The sequence below is a fragment of the Oryctolagus cuniculus genome, chromosome 2 (assembly GCF_051225735.1).
Source record: "Oryctolagus cuniculus isolate XC-2025 breed Fujian yellow rabbit chromosome 2, ASM5122573v1, whole genome shotgun sequence".
Taxonomy (NCBI): Eukaryota; Metazoa; Chordata; class Mammalia; order Lagomorpha; family Leporidae; genus Oryctolagus; species Oryctolagus cuniculus.
In genome coordinates, this window is record NC_142868.1 from 114,315,084 (window position 1) to 114,335,286 (window position 20,203).

At 43.5% G+C, this 20,203-nt stretch overlaps 2 protein-coding genes and 1 long non-coding RNA gene across 27 annotated transcripts in view; 2 read left to right on the forward strand and 1 right to left on the reverse strand.

The window, feature by feature from the left end:
* Positions 1–570: 570 nt before the first annotated feature.
* On the reverse strand, positions 571–10,467 carry LOC103347070 (chromosome 2 C2orf15 homolog). 17 transcript variants are annotated; one of them, XR_016229163.1, is made up of 7 exons: positions 10,061–10,467; positions 9,427–9,530; positions 8,524–8,586; positions 5,760–5,788; positions 5,387–5,512; positions 4,912–4,988; positions 571–1,678 (listed from the first exon to the last, which is right to left on the reverse strand). It is a non-coding gene; the product is annotated as a chromosome 2 C2orf15 homolog (long non-coding RNA). The 17 variants fall into 17 exon arrangements; XR_011386472.2 differs by having other exon boundaries at positions 8,524–9,011; XR_016229164.1 differs by lacking the exon at positions 4,912–4,988.
* TSGA10 (testis specific 10) overlaps positions 10,379–20,203 on the forward strand; it is a 134,231-nt gene continuing 124,406 nt past the window's right edge. For 3 of the 9 annotated variants that reach the window (XM_008253519.5, XM_089326001.1, XM_089325995.1), the window contains exons 1-2: positions 10,706–10,844; positions 18,041–18,169. In XM_008253519.5, coding sequence (XP_008251741.1) covers positions 10,788–10,844; positions 18,041–18,169 — 186 coding nt within the window. In that variant the 5' untranslated portion in view covers positions 10,706–10,787. Of the gene's footprint in view, positions 10,580–10,705; positions 10,845–12,122; positions 12,177–18,040; positions 18,170–20,203 lie in introns of those variants that run through there. The other 6 variants (XM_089325996.1, XM_089325998.1, XM_089325997.1 and 3 more) reach the window with 5 other exon arrangements.
* On the forward strand, positions 15,509–15,797 carry LOC138848553 (thymosin beta-10). Its single transcript, XM_070068761.2, has one exon. It carries the CDS (start codon positions 15,575–15,577, stop codon positions 15,707–15,709), a length of 135 nt encoding a protein of 44 aa, XP_069924862.2. The 5' UTR covers positions 15,509–15,574; the 3' UTR covers positions 15,710–15,797.

A 20,203-nucleotide genomic window follows, 5' to 3' on the forward strand; every position in this document is an offset into this window, starting at 1 on the left:
CATGTCAATGCAAAAACTATAAATGTCATGTCCTCAGAGACATTGTGAGAACTAGCCTTCCTAGTTCTCACAATTAAAATCGAGTTTATGTGTTGTGCCTCCTATTATTTCTCTCTAAATGCTTCAGTTTTTCTCCCAGGCACGTCAGTTTTATCTTCTGCAGTTAGTCTGTAATGTTTTTGTCTTCTCTGGTGGACAGTGCTGTGAAGGCCGTGGCTGCTTACTCACTGCTTATCTCCAGCACAAAGCACAGTGCCAGGGCAGATATGCCAATGAAAGACTTGTATGTTTTTTCTATTTTTCTCTTCTAAAAATTGATGTTCTGTAAACGACACAAAGCATGGTCTTATTGGCTTGTGTTCCATTCAACATTTTTTTCCTCCTCTAGGCCCACTACTACCTACAAATATATTTCCTCAGTATTTTTCTGATTTATAAAATACTGACTCCCCCAAATGAAGATTTCTTTTCCTTTTCGTTTGTTATGACTATTAAGGAGGTTACACAGTTCAGCATCAATAAAGTACAGGAAGATGTTCAAAACATATATAATACAATTACAGGCCATAGTCCAGTTAAAAAAATGGCTTTAATTTCATCTAACAATATTGCTGTTCCACACAAGACATTTTAATAACCAATATATTCAACATTTTTTTAAACACTGTGTTTTTTAAATTAAATATTGGTGGTATACAATGGTAACATCTGCAAGATAAACCATTACAATTGGAAAGAGTATTTTATAACTGAAATTATTTCAATGTGAGGAAAATAACAGCTTTAAAAGGAAAGTGTGAAATGTGATATGCTTCTTTCTGAAGATACACAATTAGCCTGTCTTTTGCAGAGTTCGTCTGCAGTGATCTTATACAGAATAGAAATGGAAAATGTAGGAAGGTAAAGTACCTCAAAGCAAAATCCCAAATTGGAAATGTCACATACAGAACTGGTCCACCAAACAGCATGTGAAATACTGAAGTCAAATTGCTTGCACACTTTAAAAAAAATAACACTTGCTAAAGAAATACAGTGAATGTTGATGCCATTCAAATATTCTTACTGAAAAACTCTGTTTTTTTTTAATAAGGATAGAATATACTACCAGAGAAACCTGTTTTAAATTTTGGAAGGTTTTTTCTCCTTAAAGCAACTGCCTTTTGAATACACATCATCAAAAAATGCAGTCTAAGATGGCTCATAAATAGTGAAAAATAAATATTCTTCCTTCATTTTGTCAACTTTCCTGAATAAAGTTCAGTTCTCATTCAACACCCCCTCTTTCAAAAGCGATTTTGGTTTCTGTGTTAGTATGTAGAAATTACTTCATTCCACATCTGTCATTTCTATTCCATCACTTTCTTTAACATATACCACTGAACCCAAGGCTTTCTCTGAAAGATATCCTGTGCCAGTCCCTTCATTCCTTGAAAAGTTGGCTTGGTTTGTATCTTCAAACCTTATTTTCTTGGTGTTCTGAAATAACTGAGTCACAGGTCCCAACTTCGTTTTCTCAGTCCCCTGTATTAAGTGGTCATCCATTTTTGAATCAGTATGCATAGCAGTTACCTGAGTGACAGATTTACTGAGTGAAAATCCCATTGGGACTGCTGAACAGATACCACAGTGGTTCGCAGGCACCTTTTTAAGTTGTGGAAATGTTTCTTCAGCTTTATTACTGAAAAAAAAATACAGGAAACAAGTGAATACAATAGGAATTTCAATCAATTTTATGTTAATGTTTGGATAAAATGTCATAACAAAAATTCACAGAATAAAATTGCCTTCCACACTTCAGCATTTACATATTCGGGGGAGCACTTGCTCTATACATTCTCACTGAAATTCTTTTTAAAAGGAGATTTGCCTAATTTTATGTTTGGTTGCCTTTCTAAAAATAGAACTTCTTATAATTGTCCTTCAATCTTGTTAGTAAAAACGTGTAATTAATTATTACTAGGTTATAGAAATAATTACCACAGGCCCTGCTAGGTATTCTGCAAGAAAAAAAAAAAGTCCAATAAAGATATGGTATTTGGTATTAAGAATGCCCTATTTATTAATAGTAGAGAGCAGGCAACATTGAGTGAGGCCTTAAAAAGTTTCCCAAAGGAGTGGGGGCCTAGGTCAGGGTGCGGCTTTGAAAGGCAGGCAGGAATTTTCTAGGAAGAGTTGACCAAGATGGTAGAAGGGGAGGGACTCATGGCACAATATATTTGAGAAAGCCCAATTCTTTTTCTTTCTTTAACAGGGTTTATTTTTATTTATTTGAAAGGCAGAGTTACAGAGAAAGGGAGATCTTCCATCTTCTGGTTCACTCCCCAAAGGGCTGCAATAGCCAAGGCTGTGTTAAGCAGAATCCAGGAGGCAGGAGCTTCACCTGGATCTCTGGCATGGGTACAGGGGCCCAAGCACTTGGGCCATCCTCTGCTGCTTTCCCAGGCACGTTAGTAGGGAGCTGGATTGGAAGTGGAGCAGCCAGGACTTGAATTGGCATCCAAATGGGATGCTGGCACTGCAGAAATTGGCTTTAACAGATACGCCACAATGCTGGCCCAAGGAAGCCCAGTTCTTATTGCAGAATACTAATCTACCAAAGGTGCTGAGATCTGAAGCACACTCCACAGCTATGAATGAAGGCATTCACCTACTTGCTAGAATATTTGCTTTAACAGTTAGCTACTATAATGTTTTTTAAGATTTTTACTTATTTGAAAGGCAGCATTACAGAGAGGCAGAGACATAGAGAGAGAAAGAGAGAGGTCTTCCATCCGCTGGTTCACTCCCCAGATGGCCGCAATGGCCGCAGTTGCATCAGTCAGAAACCAGGAGCCAGAAGCTTCTTCCAGGTCTCCCACATGAGCGCAGGGGCCCAAGGACTTGGGCCATCTTCTACTGCTTTCCCAGGCCATAGCAGAGAGCTGGGTCAGAAGTGGAGCATCAGGGACTTGAACCGGCGCCCATATTGTATGCTGGCACTGCAGGAGGCAGCTTTACTTGCTGTGACGCAGTGCTGGCCCCTCTAATGTTTTTTTTTAATGTAAATTTTATTTCTCTTTTTTAAAAACTTTTATTTAATAAATATAAATTTCAAAAGTACAACTTTTGGATTATAGTGTCTTTTCCCCCCATAACCTCCCTCCCACCCGCAAGCAAGCATCCTATCTCCCACTCCCTCTCCCATCCCATTCTTCATCAACATTCATTTTCAATTATCTTTATATACAGAAGATCAATTTGGTATATACTAAGTAAAGATTTCAACAGTTTGCACCCACACAGATACACAAAGTATAAAAAACTTGTTTTCAAATGTTTGAGTACTAGTTTTACCATTAATTCACATAGTTTACAATTCCATACCCTTCAAGCCCTAATTATCTTGAAATCCTGTTTATCCATTTCTATAATGGAATACCGATGTTTAATCTAGCCTATTGTAGTATTCTAAATACTGTAGTTGTACAAATGTTAACAATTAGATAAATAGTAATGATTTGGCTTTGTGGGAATCAAATACAATTTCACTAATTTTGTAAATGTCTCTGATGAAATTCTAAAACGTAGGTACACTTGTTTCTTAGATTTGTAACGTCAAGATGGATTTTTCTTCCTCACCAAAGTAATATCCAGTACTACCTTCAAATTAATAAAACTGGCTTTGTTCTATTCTATGGTTTTTCTTCTTTAATTACTGTCGCTCCCCCTCTTCGTGGAGGAACGACACAGGACCCTGCGCTGTTCTTTTGTCTGCTCGGCCCTCCCCGGGTTTGCTGCTGGTTCTTCCCGGGTTGGCTACTATCCCTTCCACCTCCGTGGAAGGGCAGTTCCCCCTGGCCACATTCCCCACTTCCGCAGGGGAGCGGCACACCGCCGGCCGGCTCCTCTCGGGGGCTGCACAGGTGTTCCTTCAGCTAGATGTTCCCCTTAGATGTTCCTGGTGCATGCCGTCTCTCTCCTCCTTTATAGTCCTCCTCCGCCAATCCCAACTCGGCTGCCCACACGCCGAGTACGCTGCTCTCCTCCAATCAGGAGCAAGTCCTACAGTTTATTGGCTGAACTGGAGGCAGCTGTGCAGAAGCTGTTTACTTCTCTCCCAGCGCCATATTGTGGGAGAGCAGATGCATAGAATAAGTCTTAATTCCAGTAACTCAGTCTAGTCCGGGTTGCTCCCCACAAATTACAAAGAAAACATCCTGTCAAAAATGCATAATCTGAATCTACTCATGAAAAAACAAAGAAATCCAAATTGACAGTCTATTAAACAAAATGCCTGTATCTGTTTTATAGTATCAATAACATGAAAGTAAGAAAAGCAGAGGAACTGTTTCAGATTCAAGGATAATAAAAATGCAGGACTTCCAAATGCAATGGACGATCCTGAATTGAGGTTGGTGGTGGAGAATGTACTATAAAGTCACTGCTTGAACAATTTCAGAACTTAGATATGGAGGGTTTCTTAGATAATAATGTTGCAATGTGACCACTCTATTCACGTTCTGGTGAATGTCCTTGGTCTTAGGAAAAACATGCTGAAATAAGGGTGAAGGATCAGATCTGAGCTTGTTTTCAAGTGGTTTAGCAATAGACACACTGATAGGAAGACAAATACAGAGAGAAAGTAAAATATGCCAAATATTAACAATTGTTGAATCTAGGAAGTAAAGAGTAAAAAACTAAGCATATTATTCTTGTTACATTTCTGTAAGTTTAAAGCCTTTCAAAATGTCAAAATTGGAAAACAGTTTGAAAAAACACTAACAAATTCTACAGTCATACTGTGTCTGAAAGCAACAAATGTAAACTAATAATGACATAATTATCAGTTTGTACATTAAACTTCAATCTAATAGTGTGATTGAAGAGGAACCAAGTAGGTAAGATTTGGCACTGCGGATTATCTCACCTTACCTCCCCCAGAATCCAGAGGGCTTGCAGGAAGAAAAAGTCTAATGGGGCTTCTTTGGCCTGCTTGCCATTCATGAAGTCTTAAATGTACATGGAAGAATAAAAGAATATAAGAAGCTAAATCAGGGTTGACATTGTACTGCAGTGCTTACTTCTGGTCTAGCTGCCTGCTAATGTGCCTGGGAAAGCAGTCAAGATGGCCCACGTAATTGGGCACCTGCACCCATGTGGGAGACCTGGAAGAAGCTCCTGGATCCTGGCTTCTAGCTTCAGATTGGCCCAACTCCGGCTGTTGAGGCCATTTGAGGAGTGAACCAGCAGATGGAAGATCTTTTTCTCTCTGTCTCCCACCTCCCCCCCCCGCCCCGCTCCAGCCCCGTAACTCTGCCTTTCAAATAAATAAGCTTTTTTTTTTTTTTTTTAAATAGAAAGGCTACATCAATTTGGACAAAAAGAACAAAGAAACTTGCCTACTTGCCTTAACAGATATGTTACAAAGCCAAAGTAACACAACTAGTCAGGTGCAGTTAAACCCATAAAACAGGACAGAACTGCAACTTGAACTTGGTTATGTTCAGGAACTTCACATATGACACAGGCGGCACTGTTAGGCAAAGGAGAGAGAACAGACTTAGTATGACAATGTTATGACCACTGGCTCATTATGTGGACAAAAGTAAAGCAAAGATCCCTGTCATATATATATATATATATATATATAAATATAAATATATATATATATAAATATATATATATATATAAAAGTGGAGTCCAAGTGCATTAAAGATTTAAATATGAAAGGCAGGACTGTAAATGCAATAGAAGAAAATGTAGGAAAATATATTTGTTACCTTCAGGTGAAGGATTTCTTGAACAAGACCTAAATATAAAAAAGAACTTAAAGTCAACAAGGAAAAAAGAAAAGTTAGTAGAAAACTGGACAAAGAATATAAAGACATAATTCACTGGGTAGGGAACTCCAAGTAGATAATGAGCATATTAAAGAGATATTCCTATTTAGCAAAAATCACACAAATGCAAATGTACTGCCACCAGAATGGTGGACTTTACAAGGGTAAACAGTATCAAGTATTCAAAAGACTACAGGAGGACAGGAAACTTTGGACACTGCTGGAGGAGTCATTCCAACTCCTGTCTTTGAGTTCCATGCCCAATTTACCAATGAATCTCCCCCCCTCCTTTTTTTTTTTTTTTTAAGATTTATTTATTTGTAAAGGCAGAGTAACAGAGAGCAATAAAAGCAGAGAAAGAGATCTTCCATCTGGTGGCTAACTCCCCAAATGGCTGCAACAAGCCAGGGCTGAGCCAGGCTGAAGCCAGGGGCCTGGAATTCCATCCAGGACTCCCACGTGGGTGGCAGGAACCCAAGTCCTTGGGCCATCTCCACTGCTTTCCCAGACACATTATCAGGAAGCTGGGACAGAAGTGGAGCAGCCAGAGCTCCTGCCAGCACTCATTGCTGTTCCTCAACTGTGTGCTGTGCCAAACCCTCTCCTGTTTCAAGGTCTTTGTGCTTGGTTTCCTCAGCTGGAAACAATTTTTGCATTGCAAACGCTTCGAAGTTGGGGATAACTAGTGACATGGGACCTGCGGCTATGAATGGGGGAAGACGTCTGCTTCCATCCATAGTGGAGGAATGGGGACCACATTTATCCTCATGCTTTAAACATCTTAAAAATAACAACAGACAAAACACATGGAACAATGATCTTCTGATGTTGATGTAGGCAGCAGCTCAGTAAAAAGGCAAAATTGCCCCAGACATTATACTGGAGTTGATGATAAACCTTAAAAGCGAGACTCTAAATAGCACTATGCAATAGAGCTTTCTCTAGCGAGGGAAATATTCTGTATCTACACCATTCCATATGGTAGCCAGTTGCCAAATATGGTTTCGGAATTTGAAATATAGATAGTACATCTGAGGAAATGATTTTAAAAACTTTATTTCATTACTATAAATTCAGACAACCACATGTAGCTAGTGGCTTCCGTTTGAGATAGTACAGATCTAAGTTTTCCAAATAAACTTACTGCATCTCAGAAGAAAGCCAATTTTTTTAATCATTTATTTGAAAAGCAGAGTTATAGAAAGGAAGAGGCAGAGAGAAAGAGAGGTCTTCCATCTGCTGGTTCACTCCCCAGATGATGTGCCGATTCAAAGCCAGGAGCTTCTTCAGGGTCTCCCACGCAGGTGCAGGGGTCCAAGGACTTGGGCCATCTTCTACTGCTTTCCCAGGTCATAGCAGAGAGCTGGATCAGAGGTGGAGCAGCCGGTACTCAAACCAGATGCCGGCACTGCAGGCTGGGGCTTTAACCTGCTGATATACAGCGCCGGCCCCAGAAAACCAAATATTTATTTTTTTCCCTTTTTTTAAAAAAATATATTTATTTATTTGAAAGGTTACAGAGAGGCAGAGGCAGAAAGATAGAAAGGTCTTCCATCTGCTGGTTCACTCTCCAGATGGCCACAACAGCTAGAGCTATGCGGATCCAAGGCCAGGAGCCAGGAGCTTCTGGGTCTCCCACGTGGGTGCAGGGGCCCAGGAACTTGGACCATCTTCTACTGAAAGCCAAATATTTTTAAAGGAAAAAACAAAAACAATCCTATAGCATCCAAAAGTGCAAAATCTTCACTCTTTCAAAATCAATCAAAACTCAGAAGGCATGAAAAGAAGCATAAAAGTACAACCCACAGGGCTGTTGCTGCAGCATAGTGGGTAAAGCTGCCACCTGTAGTGCTGGCATCCCATATGGGCACCGGTTTGAGTTCTGGCTGCTCCACTTCCAATCCAGCTCCCTGCTAATGTGCCTGGGAAAGCAACGGAAGACAACCCAAGTGCTTGGGCCCCTGGCACCCACAAGGAAGACATGGCTGGAGTTCCAGGCTCTTGGCTCCGGCCTTGCCAAGTCCCAGGCATTGCAGTCATATAGGGAGTGAACTAGCAGATAGAAGTTCTTTTTTTCTCTAACTCTGCCTTTCAAATAAGCAAATGAATCTGTTAAAACAATAACTAATTAAAAATGAACAGAGTGGCGCTGTGGCTGGCAGGTAAAGCCTGCAGTGCCGGCATCCCATATGGGTGCAGTTCAAATCCTGGCTGCTCCGCTTCCTATGCCACTCTCTGCTGTGGCCTGGAAAGCAGTAGAAGATGGTCCAAGTCCTTGGGCCCCTGCACCCACGTGGGAGACCCGGAGCTCCTGGCTCTTGGCTTTGGACTGGCACAGCTCCAGCCGTTGCAGCCAAGTGGGGTGTGAACTAGCAGATGGAAGACCTCTCTCTCTTTCTACCTCTACCTCTTCCTCTCCTTCTCTCTGTGTAACTCTTTCAAATAAATAAATAAATCTTAAAAAAAAAAAAAAAAACAGCATCAGTAGGCTGTGGAATGCTAGTTTTTTTTTTCCTTCTTTTCTTGGAAGGGACCAGGAAAAAACAAAAAAGGCAAAACAGCTGGTTTTTAGTGAAGTTTATGAAATGATGGAGAAACTAAGGCACTAGAAAATCCAAAACTTATAATGAGACAGAAGGTGTCTGAATCAAGAGATAGCAAGAGTACTAAATAAGGTTTACGTGGGGGAGGATGGAGCACTCACCACTCTCTGGGATTCCATAGAGGGAAGGGATTTCCCTCCCAGGTTAGGGAAGTTAAGAGTCCTCTACGGAAAAACAAAGGAAGATCTGTATGCTCTGTTTGACCTGAAAATGATCTTTTTCCCACATTCTTCCCATAGAACTTTCAGGAATATCTAGATGGCATATTTCATTGCCTAAACTTTTGTCACTCATTTCCTAATAGAATTACTTTCCTACCTACTTTATTAATAATCCTCTCCTCTCCACATTTTTAATTCTATACAGTACATTTTTCTTATTAGTTTTCAATAATGCTAGGTAACAAGATTCCTATATTCAAACTAATTTCAGTTATCTGAAGACGCCATGAGATTATCCATTTATTCCCAGAACATAATTTTTCAGAACGATTTCTGAGAATGCACTGCTTCTTTGTCACTTATTTTATCACTTATGTATAATTATATTTCAGGACAAATGTGTTCCTTGGGTCTTCTGAGATGTTTACCTGAAAATAAAAGGCAGCAGTTGGCAATTGTCTCATGGGTAGCTGGGATACTCATGTCTCATTTCCGACTGGGTTCCTGGCCACCAGCTTAGTCCCCAGTGGCTGTGGGCACTTGGGGGAGTAAATGAGCAGATAGGATCCCTCTCTCTCCCTTGTTTCCTCTCAAATGAACATTTAAAAAAACAATAAAAGAGACACTCAGTTTAACTTTCTAGTGTCGTTATACTTTAAAAATGGTATCTGAAAATAAAATACAATATATGAGACTATGGCACAAACACCCTATGAAAACAACAAGAAGCTGAAAAAATAAGGGACTTTTATGAAGAAACTGTTTGAACCTAAAAATTGCTTATCCTTTTTATGTTTGTGTGTGTGTGTGTGTGTGTGTGTGTGATGGGGGAAGAGTACTCACCAGGAATTGTCTCCTTAAACAAATCTTACTTTCAAAACGCACAGGTGTATATTACATCTAGGGCATCAGAGGACTGCTGTAAAAACCGAGTATCTGTAATTCAACTGTAGAAAAATGCAAGGGGATGAAGTCAGCGCTGAGGTTCAGAAGTTCTTGGGTTGTTTAAGAAAGATGACATACTAAATAGTAAGAAATATTCCTATTCAAGCTGGGCCCTTAAAAAACTGGCAGAATCACGCCAGTCTCATTCTTCACTAAAAATCTAATTTACCAACCTCAAGGTCATGTTCATTTTCACGCACTTGGATGGCCAAAAAGACGACAAAAGGTTAAGTTACTGAGTGAGCTCCGACCAGAGGCTCCCAGATAAAAAAGTTTAAATAGTATTAAACAGAAAACGATCCAGTATTAAATATGAAGTGAGATTGTACATCTTTTCGTTTTCTTCGTTAAACATCACCGGTTTTCCGGAAATGGGGTCTGGCGAAGCACCAGCATGTGCAGAAGAAATAGTGGGCAGGAACCAGGGTTTTCACTGCTTGTTTTGCCACTTCCCAAATCAACCCAGCCTCGGCGGCACAGCGCTGACCGAGGCCTGGTCGCCTCACTCCCCGAGGCCGAAGAAGAACCCCACCTGGTAGGCTTCCTGGAAACCGGCCCCGTCGGCTGCGGCAGCGGCTGCGCCAACAGCAGCTCTGAGGAGTAATGGGCTCGCCGAACTCAGGTCCCAGACGATTCCGGCTCCCGGGGCCAACTAGCACAAAGACACCGCCACCAAGCAGCAGGTGTCCCAGAGGGAGCGGAGGCGCCTGCGCATGCGCGTTCCCGCCAGGTGCGACCGGCCCGGGCCGCGGGTACGGAAAGAAGTCTCGCGGCTGGTTACTAGGAGACGGGACGCTCGGGCCGGGAGCTGGGCGCTGCGTGGGCGTGCGCCTGCGCGGCGCGGATGGGCCAGAGAGACGCCTCTCCTCGGCGCCCTGTACGGCGGGCAGGTGGATGTACGCGACGCTACGTGCGTAGGTGCGCGCGCGCACGGCTGTAGTCCTGTCGAGAGGGAGGGTCGAGCCAGGTACGCGTGCGCACGGGGACCGGAGGCGCGTGGGACGGAAGCGGAGCCAAGGCGCCGCTGAGGTGGAAGACGAGCCCGCCCCAGGTACAGAGCGTGAGGGCGGGGCCGAGGGCGGCTCCGGCCGGCGCTAACCGCCCCCGCCCGCTTGCCGCCGGGTCCCCTCCCTCCTCCGACTCCGCCGGGGCGGGGCCAGGTCGACTGGGGGTGTGGGAAGGGCGGGGACAGGGGCGGAGGATGGAGGCGGGGAGGGCCCCGGCTCGCCGGCGGAGGCCGAAGCCCGGCAGTCGCCGGGATGAGCTCCGCGGAGGACGCGGGGCCCAGGAGCCCGAGGAGGGACCCGGAGCGCCAGGTAGAAGCACGGAGGATGCGCCGGGGTGGCGGGGTGGGCTCTCCTGGGCTTGAAGGCCCCGGCCGCGGGAGGGTGGGAGTGGTCGGCGTGGGGGCTGCGGGCGACCTGAGGAGGGTCCTCGCTGCCCGAGCCGCGGTGAGGGGCCGGAGCGGACGGAGCGGCGGGGTCCGTGTTGTCCGGCCTTGGGAGCCTAGTCCCTATGGTGACCGCCCCGCCTCCTGTCGCTCCCCGCTCCGTTGTTGGGGACGCGGTTTTGTTTGGGAACTCTGTAGCGGAGCTGAGGAATTTGGAAGGCGAGAGATGGGGAGGTTCAGCCTGGCTCTCAGTCTCTCTTCAGAGTCTCCATAGACTTAGGGAATCGGGGGCCGAGACCGTAGCAGGCATTTGCATGAAATCCTCGTATAATTTCAGGAGAAACTACAGCGAAGGCAGGGTAGCAGGGCTGTGTTCGGAAAAGATCCTTGAGCCTGGTTGATCAGGGACCTGACACTGAAATGCACAGGGATACACTTGTGTGGGGGTTTTTTTTGCCCGTCAGATAAAGTCAAGGATTGCGGCTTTAGGAAGTTTTGCATGTCGGACAGAGTTCCAGCGCTTGTATACCACGACATCCGATGCTTTAAACTTCCTCTGCTGATTGTCAGCCCTTTTTTTTTTTTTTTAATTTATTTGACAGGTAGTGTTATAGACAGAGAGAGAGGTCTTCCTTCCGTTGGCTCACTCCCCAAATGGCCGCTACGGCCGGCCAGCACTGCGCGGATCCGAAGCCAGGAGCCAGGTGCTTCCTCCTGGTCTCCCATGGGGTGCAGGACCCAAGCACCTGGGCCATCCTCCACTGCACTCCCTGGCCACAGCAGAGAGCTGGACTGGAAGAGGAGCAATCGGGACAGAATCCGGCGCTAGAATCCGGGACTAGAACCGGGGGTGCCGGCGCTGCAGGCGGAGGATTAGCCTAGTGAGCCGCGGCGCCGGCCAATTCTTAATTGTATTTTAAGTAATCTGTAACCCAATCCCTGAGTCCTAATCAGTGGGAAATTTACTTTATTAATTTATTATTAAATTTACATTAAACCCTGAGGCAATACTTAATGGTGGCTTTCAAAATATATCACAACTGTTAACTTTCTGAAAAAAGAAAAAAAAGTCACTGCTTGTTGTCTGGAGTATAATCAGGTATCCAGACTGGTTGGGCTCTCCTTTCTGTCTTTTTCAGTTGTTTGAAGCAGTTTGCTTTAGGATGCTTGGTTTTTAAAGTCTCCGTACGCAGAGGCAATCGGAGCAGGTGTCACTGTTCATCCTCTTCAGATCATCCATCCCTTTCTCTCCCCACAGGTAGCAACTATCTCAACTTCTAATAGGATTTTTCCTTACAGTTTGAAACTATATATGTGAACATGGGAGTTTAGTTTGCCTTTTTTTTTAAACTTTATATAAATAGAATTGTATTTAGGTATTCTTGCTGTTGCTTGTAGTTGGTTTGCTGGCTAGTGTTCTATGTTCTGTTGTAAGGGTGTATTACAGTTTAAATACTGCACTGTTGGTGGACATTAAGGTTTTTACAGTTTTTGGCAATGATGAATGACACTGCAATGAACTTTTCATACATGTATTTCAGGATAACCTTTCGAAGTGAGCTCATTAGCAAAGTAATTATTTTTGTTAAGCTATTAACATCAGTCTTTTATGTTAATAAATTCTTGTAGCCCAGAAGAGCTTCTTGAAAACAACTGTGTAATCCCTGATGGAGCAAGGACAAAAAGCCTTAGATCCATGTTGACGTCTCAGCTACATAACAGCAAGCGAGCCCCCTTGTCTCTGCCCTGCTAATACAGCCCGCCCTGCTGTGATCAGCCCTGCCCTGCCTGGACTGCTGGACACTCCACTATCTGAAGAGTCCAGCTATCAGGCTGAGCTCGCCCCGCTCCTCCCAAACTCTCTCCCTTCCCCTCCCTCGGTTCAGCAGCCCAGCCTCAGCCCAGACCCCTCCCAGTTCACACCGTAATCTCTCAGGACCTTTAGAACTAGCTCAAGCTCTCCCTGTATCTCAGACCCCAAGCCCTCTTTGCCACTTTGTACTATATAAACTGCTAGTCTGTAAGGGAAGGGGCTCTCTCTGCTGTGTGTTCACCTGGGAGTGAGCCCCTCCCTGGCTTTATTCTTCTGAATAAGCCTGGCCTGGCTGTGGCTTCATACTCTGTCTGTTTCCTGGTAATTCCTTTTTGTGTTTCCAAGAGGTCTTGATAAACATTATTTCTCCTGTGGCCATTTTTTATGCTTCTTTGAAAAGACAAGTTATTTCTTTACACTTATGTGTGGATTGTGGAAAAGAGAGGAGCTTGGGTTTGGATGGAATGACCAGGGAGGTTCTTCTTCTTAAGAAGGATTGAACAGTGGGGCTTTACTGTTTTGTCTGACGTGAATTCCCAAAACATTTATTCAATTATGTTTATTGTAAATAAAAGGAGTCAAAATTATATATAAAAATTCTGTGTGGTTTTCCACATCTTTCTGTTAGTAAGGCTATTTCTACTTCAGAGTGTGTATAAGTCTAAAAACTTCTGGAGATCATTAAAAAAAAAAGATTTATTATTTAAAAGAATGATTGAGTGAGAGAGAGACCTTCCATCCAGTGGTTCACTCCCCAGATGGCCCCAACGGCCAGGGCTGAGCCAGACCAAAGCCAAGAGCTTCATCCTGATCTCCCATGTGAATGCAGGGGTCCAAACACTTTGGCCATCTTCTGCTTTCCCAGACCGTTGGCAGGGAGCTGGATTATAAGTGGAGCAGCTGGGACACAAACTGATGTCCATTTAGGATGCCAGTGTTGCAGGTGGCAGTTTTACCTGTTACTCCACAACACCAGCCTCTGCAAAGAATTTTTAAAAAAGAAAACAAATTCAATCCTAGTTGAGCTTTTGTGGAATATGATTGAAGAATCCCATGTGAAAGTACTCTGGTAGTCTCTATTAGCCTGTCAGAATATTCAGTAGACATTGTTGGACCCATATGTGTCTCATGTTTTGCTCAACATTGATGGTATTTTTCAGTACCTCTTATCTCACTGGAAAATTAAAATTCTAGCAGATAGGAACTTTGTCAGATTTCTGTCCCTTTTTTAAATTGTCACTTATACTTGCTAGTGCACACTACCTGGATCTCCTTAGCTGTCTTTCTTTGTCATTTTACACTACCCATATTAATTAGGTTAGTAACCAGCTGTCTTTCTGTCAGTCAACATTAACTGTGTCTTAGGAATATTTTTTTTTTAATACTCTAGGGCTGGGGCGGTGTTGTGGTATAATAAGTAAAAGTACTGTCTGTGAGGCCAGCATCCCATATGGGTGCTGGTTCATGTTCCAGCTGCTCCATTTCTGATCCAGCTCCCTGCTAATGGCCTGTTAAAAGCAGTGAAAGATGGCCCAACTGTTTGGACAGCTGCCATTCATGTGAGACACCCAGATAAAGCTCCTGGCTTCAGTCTGTCTCAGCCCTGGCCATTATGGCAGTTTGGGGAGTGAGCCAGCAGATGGAATATCTCTCTGTTTCTCCTTCTCTCTCTCTGTAACTCTTTCAAATAAATAAGTAAAATCTTCAGAAAAAAAAATACTGTAGGGTTTCATTACCTGAGGTCATAAGATTATGCAAGGACCTAAGGGAGTTCTAGAACTGTCCCCACCTTGTCCAAATTGTAAAGTTTTGTGTGCACAATATGCATTTTCCTGAGGAGTGGACTCAGGGCTTTTATTTGATTCTGAAAGGGGTCCTTGATATAAAGAGAATTAAGAAATGAGTGTGTCTACTCTTGAAAGGACCTGGCACAGCATTCGTCTGCCCCCGATTTTTTCTCTACTTTTCTTGCTCCTACAGGCATGCTTCCTGAAAGAAGTCTATGTTCCCTATGTTCCCTGTTTCCTTTTCTTTACAGTTCCTTTATTCATTAATCCTCTTCAAAGCTGCTTCTAACCCACACCTATCACTGAAACGGATTTGCTTGAATTAAAGTGTGTGGTCTTGAAAGTGTTTTATTAAGTCCCAAGTTCATACTGGGCAGTTTTCAGGCTTTAAGGATATAACCAGAAAAGAGCCTTCATCTCCCAAGTTTATGTTCTAATTGGGGGAGACAGACAATAAAGAAATGAGCAAGTAAATGGTATAATATCAGGTAGTGGTAAGTGCAGATAGCCTGATGAGCCAGTGACTGGGAGAAAGGCTACTTTAGGTAAGAAGTGCAGGAAGACCCTCTGACATTGCAGCTAAAGAGCTGAGGATGAGAAGGGGCAGCCAGAAGGAGCTAGAGGAGAGAGTTCTCCTGGCATACTGCATTAGCAACCTCCATAAATTTCTATTAACACCTTCCTATTATTTATAAACTTGGCAGGCTAGTGGAGATACAGAGAGCTTTTGGATATTTCTTGTTTTTAATAGTCTAACAACAGTGTGAAGAATACATACAGAAAAATAGCTATATTATTTTGTGGCCAGTATATATAGAAGTCTCAATGGAGACATAATCATGCTTTGGAGAAGACAGAAAATCTGGAGAAAGGCAGTCAAGCTGAGTCTTGTAAGTGTCTTTAGTTAAATGGAGAAAGGAGTGAGTGCAAGGCTTATGAGTAAAAGGTAAAGTGCTTTTGAGTGAATCAAGAATGTGTAGAGGTCTCTTGCTGCAGCGACGCGAGTGGGATCTCCAGCAACCGGGAACCGGAGCGAGACGCCGCGGGTTTAAGAAAATGGCAGACAAGCCGGACATGGGGGAGATCGCCAGCTTCGATAAGGCCAAGCTGAAGAAGACGGAGACGCAGGAGAAGAACACCCTGCCGACCAAAGAGACCATTGAGCAGGAGAAACGGAGTGAAATTTCCTAAGAGCTTGGAGGAGTCCCCACCCCCGTCATCTTGGAGACCCCAAGTCGTGATGTGGAAGATGACCCACCTGCAAGATGGACGCGAGCCACAAGCTGCACTGTGAACCCTGGGCACTCCGCGCCGCCGCCACCGGCCTGTGGGTCTCCGAGGGGACCCTCCCCCAATCGGACTGCCAAATTTATCCGGTTTGCCCTGGGATATTATAGAAAATTATTTGTATGATTACTGAAAATAAAACACACCTCGTGGCAAAAAAAAAAAAAAAAAGAATGTGTAGAACAGGGACTGGTGCTGTGGAGTAGTGAGTAAAGCCACTGCCTGCAGTGCCAGCATCTCATATGGGTGCCAGTTCAAGTCCCGGCTGCTCCACTTCATCCATCTCACTGCTGATGGCCTAGGAAAGCAGTAGAAGATGGCCCAAGTCCCTAGGCCCCTGCACCCCCGTGGGAGACCTGGAAGAAGCTCCAGGCTCCTGGCTTCGGATCAGCCCAGTTCTGGCCGTTGCAGCCATTTGGGTGAGGAGTGAACCAGCAGGAAGAAGACCTCTCCCTATCTCTCTCCCTCTGCCTCTCTGTAACTCTGCCTTTCAAATAAATAAATCTGTTTAAAAGTGTGTAGAATAGTATTTAATGTGTTACTAGAAGTGTTTTAGGAGGTAAGTGTGGAGAAATGGGAAGGGATCAAATTATGAACTCTGAATGTTTGATAGGTTTAGACTTTAAGTGAATAGATGTTTGCTTTTGAGTGTAGTCCTTGTACAGACAAATGGGGATTGCCCAGCAGTTTTTCAGAAATGCAGAATCTCAGGTCTACAGTGACTAAGGTTCTGCATTTAAGTGATTCCCAGGTGATTTCGTTTATCCACTAAAATTTGAAAAATACAGTGGAGGAGTCATTCTGTTATTCTAAGTCAAATGTTTACAACTGGGAACACATTTTTTCAACAGAAAATATTTAAGAAATGATAGTAAAGGTTTTTATATAGTCCATAAAAGCCTAAATAATTGATAATTTCAAGTACTCTGAAAGCTAATGCTCCAAATGTCTAGTAACTTTGAGAATGAAGAACAGAAAAGCAGGTTTTTGTCTTGTTTAGACAAAGGAAAAAAGGGAAGTAAATCTGCCAGCCTGTGTTAAGTGCTGGGTTGCACAGAGTACAAGTTTAGGTTAGTTGTTTGCGTGATCCTGATCCAGTAATTCCCTGAGATCTTGGAGAAAACAGCTGTGTTCACTGGAAATATATAGGAAGTTCGTAACAAACTCTTACTTTCTCAACATAATGGCAACTTTGATTGAGAGAAAGAAGTTATTTTGCTAATATGCAAAATCACCAGGATACACTGTCAGGTAAAAAGCACAACGCAGAGTATTATGTATAATAAAACGTCTTTCACGTTTGTAATGTTGCACATTGGCAAACGTATCTGTAGGATAAATTCCCAGAAGTCGGATTATTTGGACAGAGGCCATATGTGCATTTGTAATGTTAATAGATTTTTAAAAAGATTTATTTACTTATTTGAAAGGCAGAGTTAGAGAGAGGGGGTGGAAGAAAGAGATAGTGACCTTCCATCCGCTGGTTCATTCCACAAATAACCTCAATAGCCAAAGCTGGGCCGGTCCAAAGTCAGGAGCCAGGAGCTTCCTTTGGGTCTCCCACATGGGTGGCAGAGGCCCAAGCATTTGGGCCATCTGCTGCTGCTTTCCCAGATGCATTAACAGGAATCTGGATCGGAGGTGGAGCAACCAGGATTCAAACTGGCGCCCGTACCAGCACTGCAGGTGGCAGCTTTACCTGCTATGCCACTGCGCCAGCCCATTAGTAGATTTTTTGTATACACTTGTTCTCCATAAATATTGTATCCATTCACACTGCCACCAGAGTTGTTTAAGAATATTATAGTGTTTCATTTCTTTTTTTTTTATTTATGCAAATTACATTTCCTGGAAATCAGCGTTTACTATATGGGTAGCAAACCTTTGTTAAGTATACAATAGCAACTGCAAATGTGTAGCTGATGTCTACTATACCAGACAACAGAAGCCTAGAAATTGACTATTTAATTTACCACCAACCTGGGTTTACTTCGAATAGTGATTACAAGGGAATTAGGGCAGGGCATATCTTCTTTGAAAAGCATGTTCAATGTCATAGTTTGATATTTGGAAAACACAAAATTTTGTAACGAAATTTTAATCCTCCTAGCTGGTGGGAAATGGTTCTAAACAACATATTTAATAATGTTATTTTAAAAATTTATTGATCTGAAAAAAATCATAGAGCTGTTTTTAACTGAATGCTTGTGCATTGTTGTCCATTCTTTCCACTAGGTTACCACCAAAGAACATGATTTTGGTCTAGGGGCTCCAGTTTCTGAAGCTGAAAAATACCAGAAGACTCTGCAGCTAGAACAAGAAGTGAGAAACCAAGACAGATTCATCTCTACACTAAAATTACAGGTTTACCTTTAGTTTACATATGTATTTTTCTGAATTTGAATTGGAGCCTACTTTAAAACAAGATGGACAGGGTGGGCATTTGGCAGAGGTTAAGAAGTAACATGGGGCCGGTGCCGCGGCTCAATAGGCTAATCCTCCACCTAGCGGCGCCGGCACACCGGGTTCTAGTCCCGGTCGGGGCGCCGGATTCTGTCCTGGTTGCCCCTCTTCCAGGCCAGCTCTCTGCTGTGGCCAGGGAAGGCAGTGGAGGATGGCCCAAGTGCTTGGGCCCTGCATCCACATGGGAGACCAGGAGGAAGCACCTGGTTCCTGCCTTCGGATCAGTGCAGTGCGCTGGCCGCAGCACACCAGCCGTGGCAGCCATTGGAGGGTGAACCAACGGCAAAAGGAAGACCTTTCTCTCTGTCTCTCTCTCTCTCACTATCCACTCTGCCTGTCAAGAAAAAAATAAATTAATTAAAAAAAAAAAAAAAAAGGCAACATGGGGTACCACATCTCATGTTGGAATGCCTGAGTTTGAGTTCCCACTCCACTTCCAATCCAGCTTCTTGTTAGTGTGCACCCTGAGAAACAGCAGATGATGGCTCAAATACTTGGGTGGCACCTGTGTGGGAGACCTGGATGGAGTTCCAGACTCCTGGCTTTTGCCTGGCCCAGCGCTGGCTGGGCATTTCAGAAGTGAACTGGTGGGTGGAAGAAGTCTCTTTGTCTCTGTCTCTGTTGCCCTGCCTTTCAAGTAAATAAAAATTAATAAAGATGTTTAAGAATAAAACAAGATATAGAATAAATAATTATTAATTCACAGCTCATTTAAATCTAAACCATTCAATTTTTATCTTAACCTTTTGGATAAACAGGTTCAGAGTGAGTGAATGCAAACTTTGTGCCAACTTGTGAATCAGATGCTTTCAGGAACCTTTTGAAACAGTGATGGTATTTCCATTTATAGACATGAAGCTGAAGTTCCAGTAGGTTAAGTAATTGTGATATTCAGCGAATGAGTGACAGCTAGGATCTGTCTGAACTCCCAGGTTAGCTGAGATTTGGACCTAGTTCTCTAAACTCCCAAGTTCAGTGTTGTTCCTGTTCTCAGGATGTCTAATGTGGTATAACTGTTAATAAAGCCTGTGAAAGAGATTACAACTTTGGAATGGAGTAGACTTCTTTCTTTTGCTAAATACACCTAAAAACTCACTCTGAACTTTATATATAAAATAAACAAAAGAATGCTCTAAAAGTAGAGGGACATCAGGACACATGCTACTGAGTTCCTGGATTTTCTTTTTCCCTATATGTCTCAGACAGGGTGCAGGAAAAACTGGCAAATGGAAATGACAATGAGTGCAGAAAAAACAGACCTTAGAAAAACCATTCTTATCTGGCCAAAGGACCAGGAAATGGGCTGTCTAGCAAGGCAGATGACATTTAGACAATGTCTAATAACTGCCCTGTCCACACAAAGACCATAGAAAAAACTACAGCCCCATTCCTGCCAGCACAGGACAAGTGGAAAGCCTGTGCTTGTGCCTACGCTTGTACCCTTGCCAGGGTCTGACAGAGGTTCCCAAGCCTTCCTGTTCCCTCTCCCCTTTGTGGGCTGAGTACTGAAGTCCTCAGTAGGCGATGCCAAGTGGAGACCACATGGGGAGGCAGGACATCCTTCCCTATCCTGCAGGAAGAGGTAGCCTCCTCCTCCTTGGGATGGTGTGAGAGGAGACCTGGTGCAGAGTCAGGACACTGGCCATCTCTCAGCAGTAGCAAAGCCGCATACTCATGATGTCAGTGATAGACACAGGAGGAACCCTAAGGAGGAGCCTTTGTTCCTCCCAGCTCTGGTGGTAACAACAGAGGCCTAGAGGGAACCTGATCTCCCACCCCTGTCTAGGAGTACCTAGGAGCCTGGCCCTCCTCAGGTGTCAGCTGAGGTTGGGTAGAGAAACTGTACTTGTACCCTTTCCTAGCACTGATGAGGCAGTGTCTTCCTTTTCTAGTGAAAGGAATATTAAAAGAGGCCAGCTAAAGTAAAAGATCACA

Excerpts from the sequence above, each read along its gene's own strand:
- LOC138848553 (XM_070068761.2), top strand. The coding sequence starts at position 15,575 with ATGGCAGACAAGCCGGACATGGGGGAGATCGCCAGCTTCGATAAGGCC.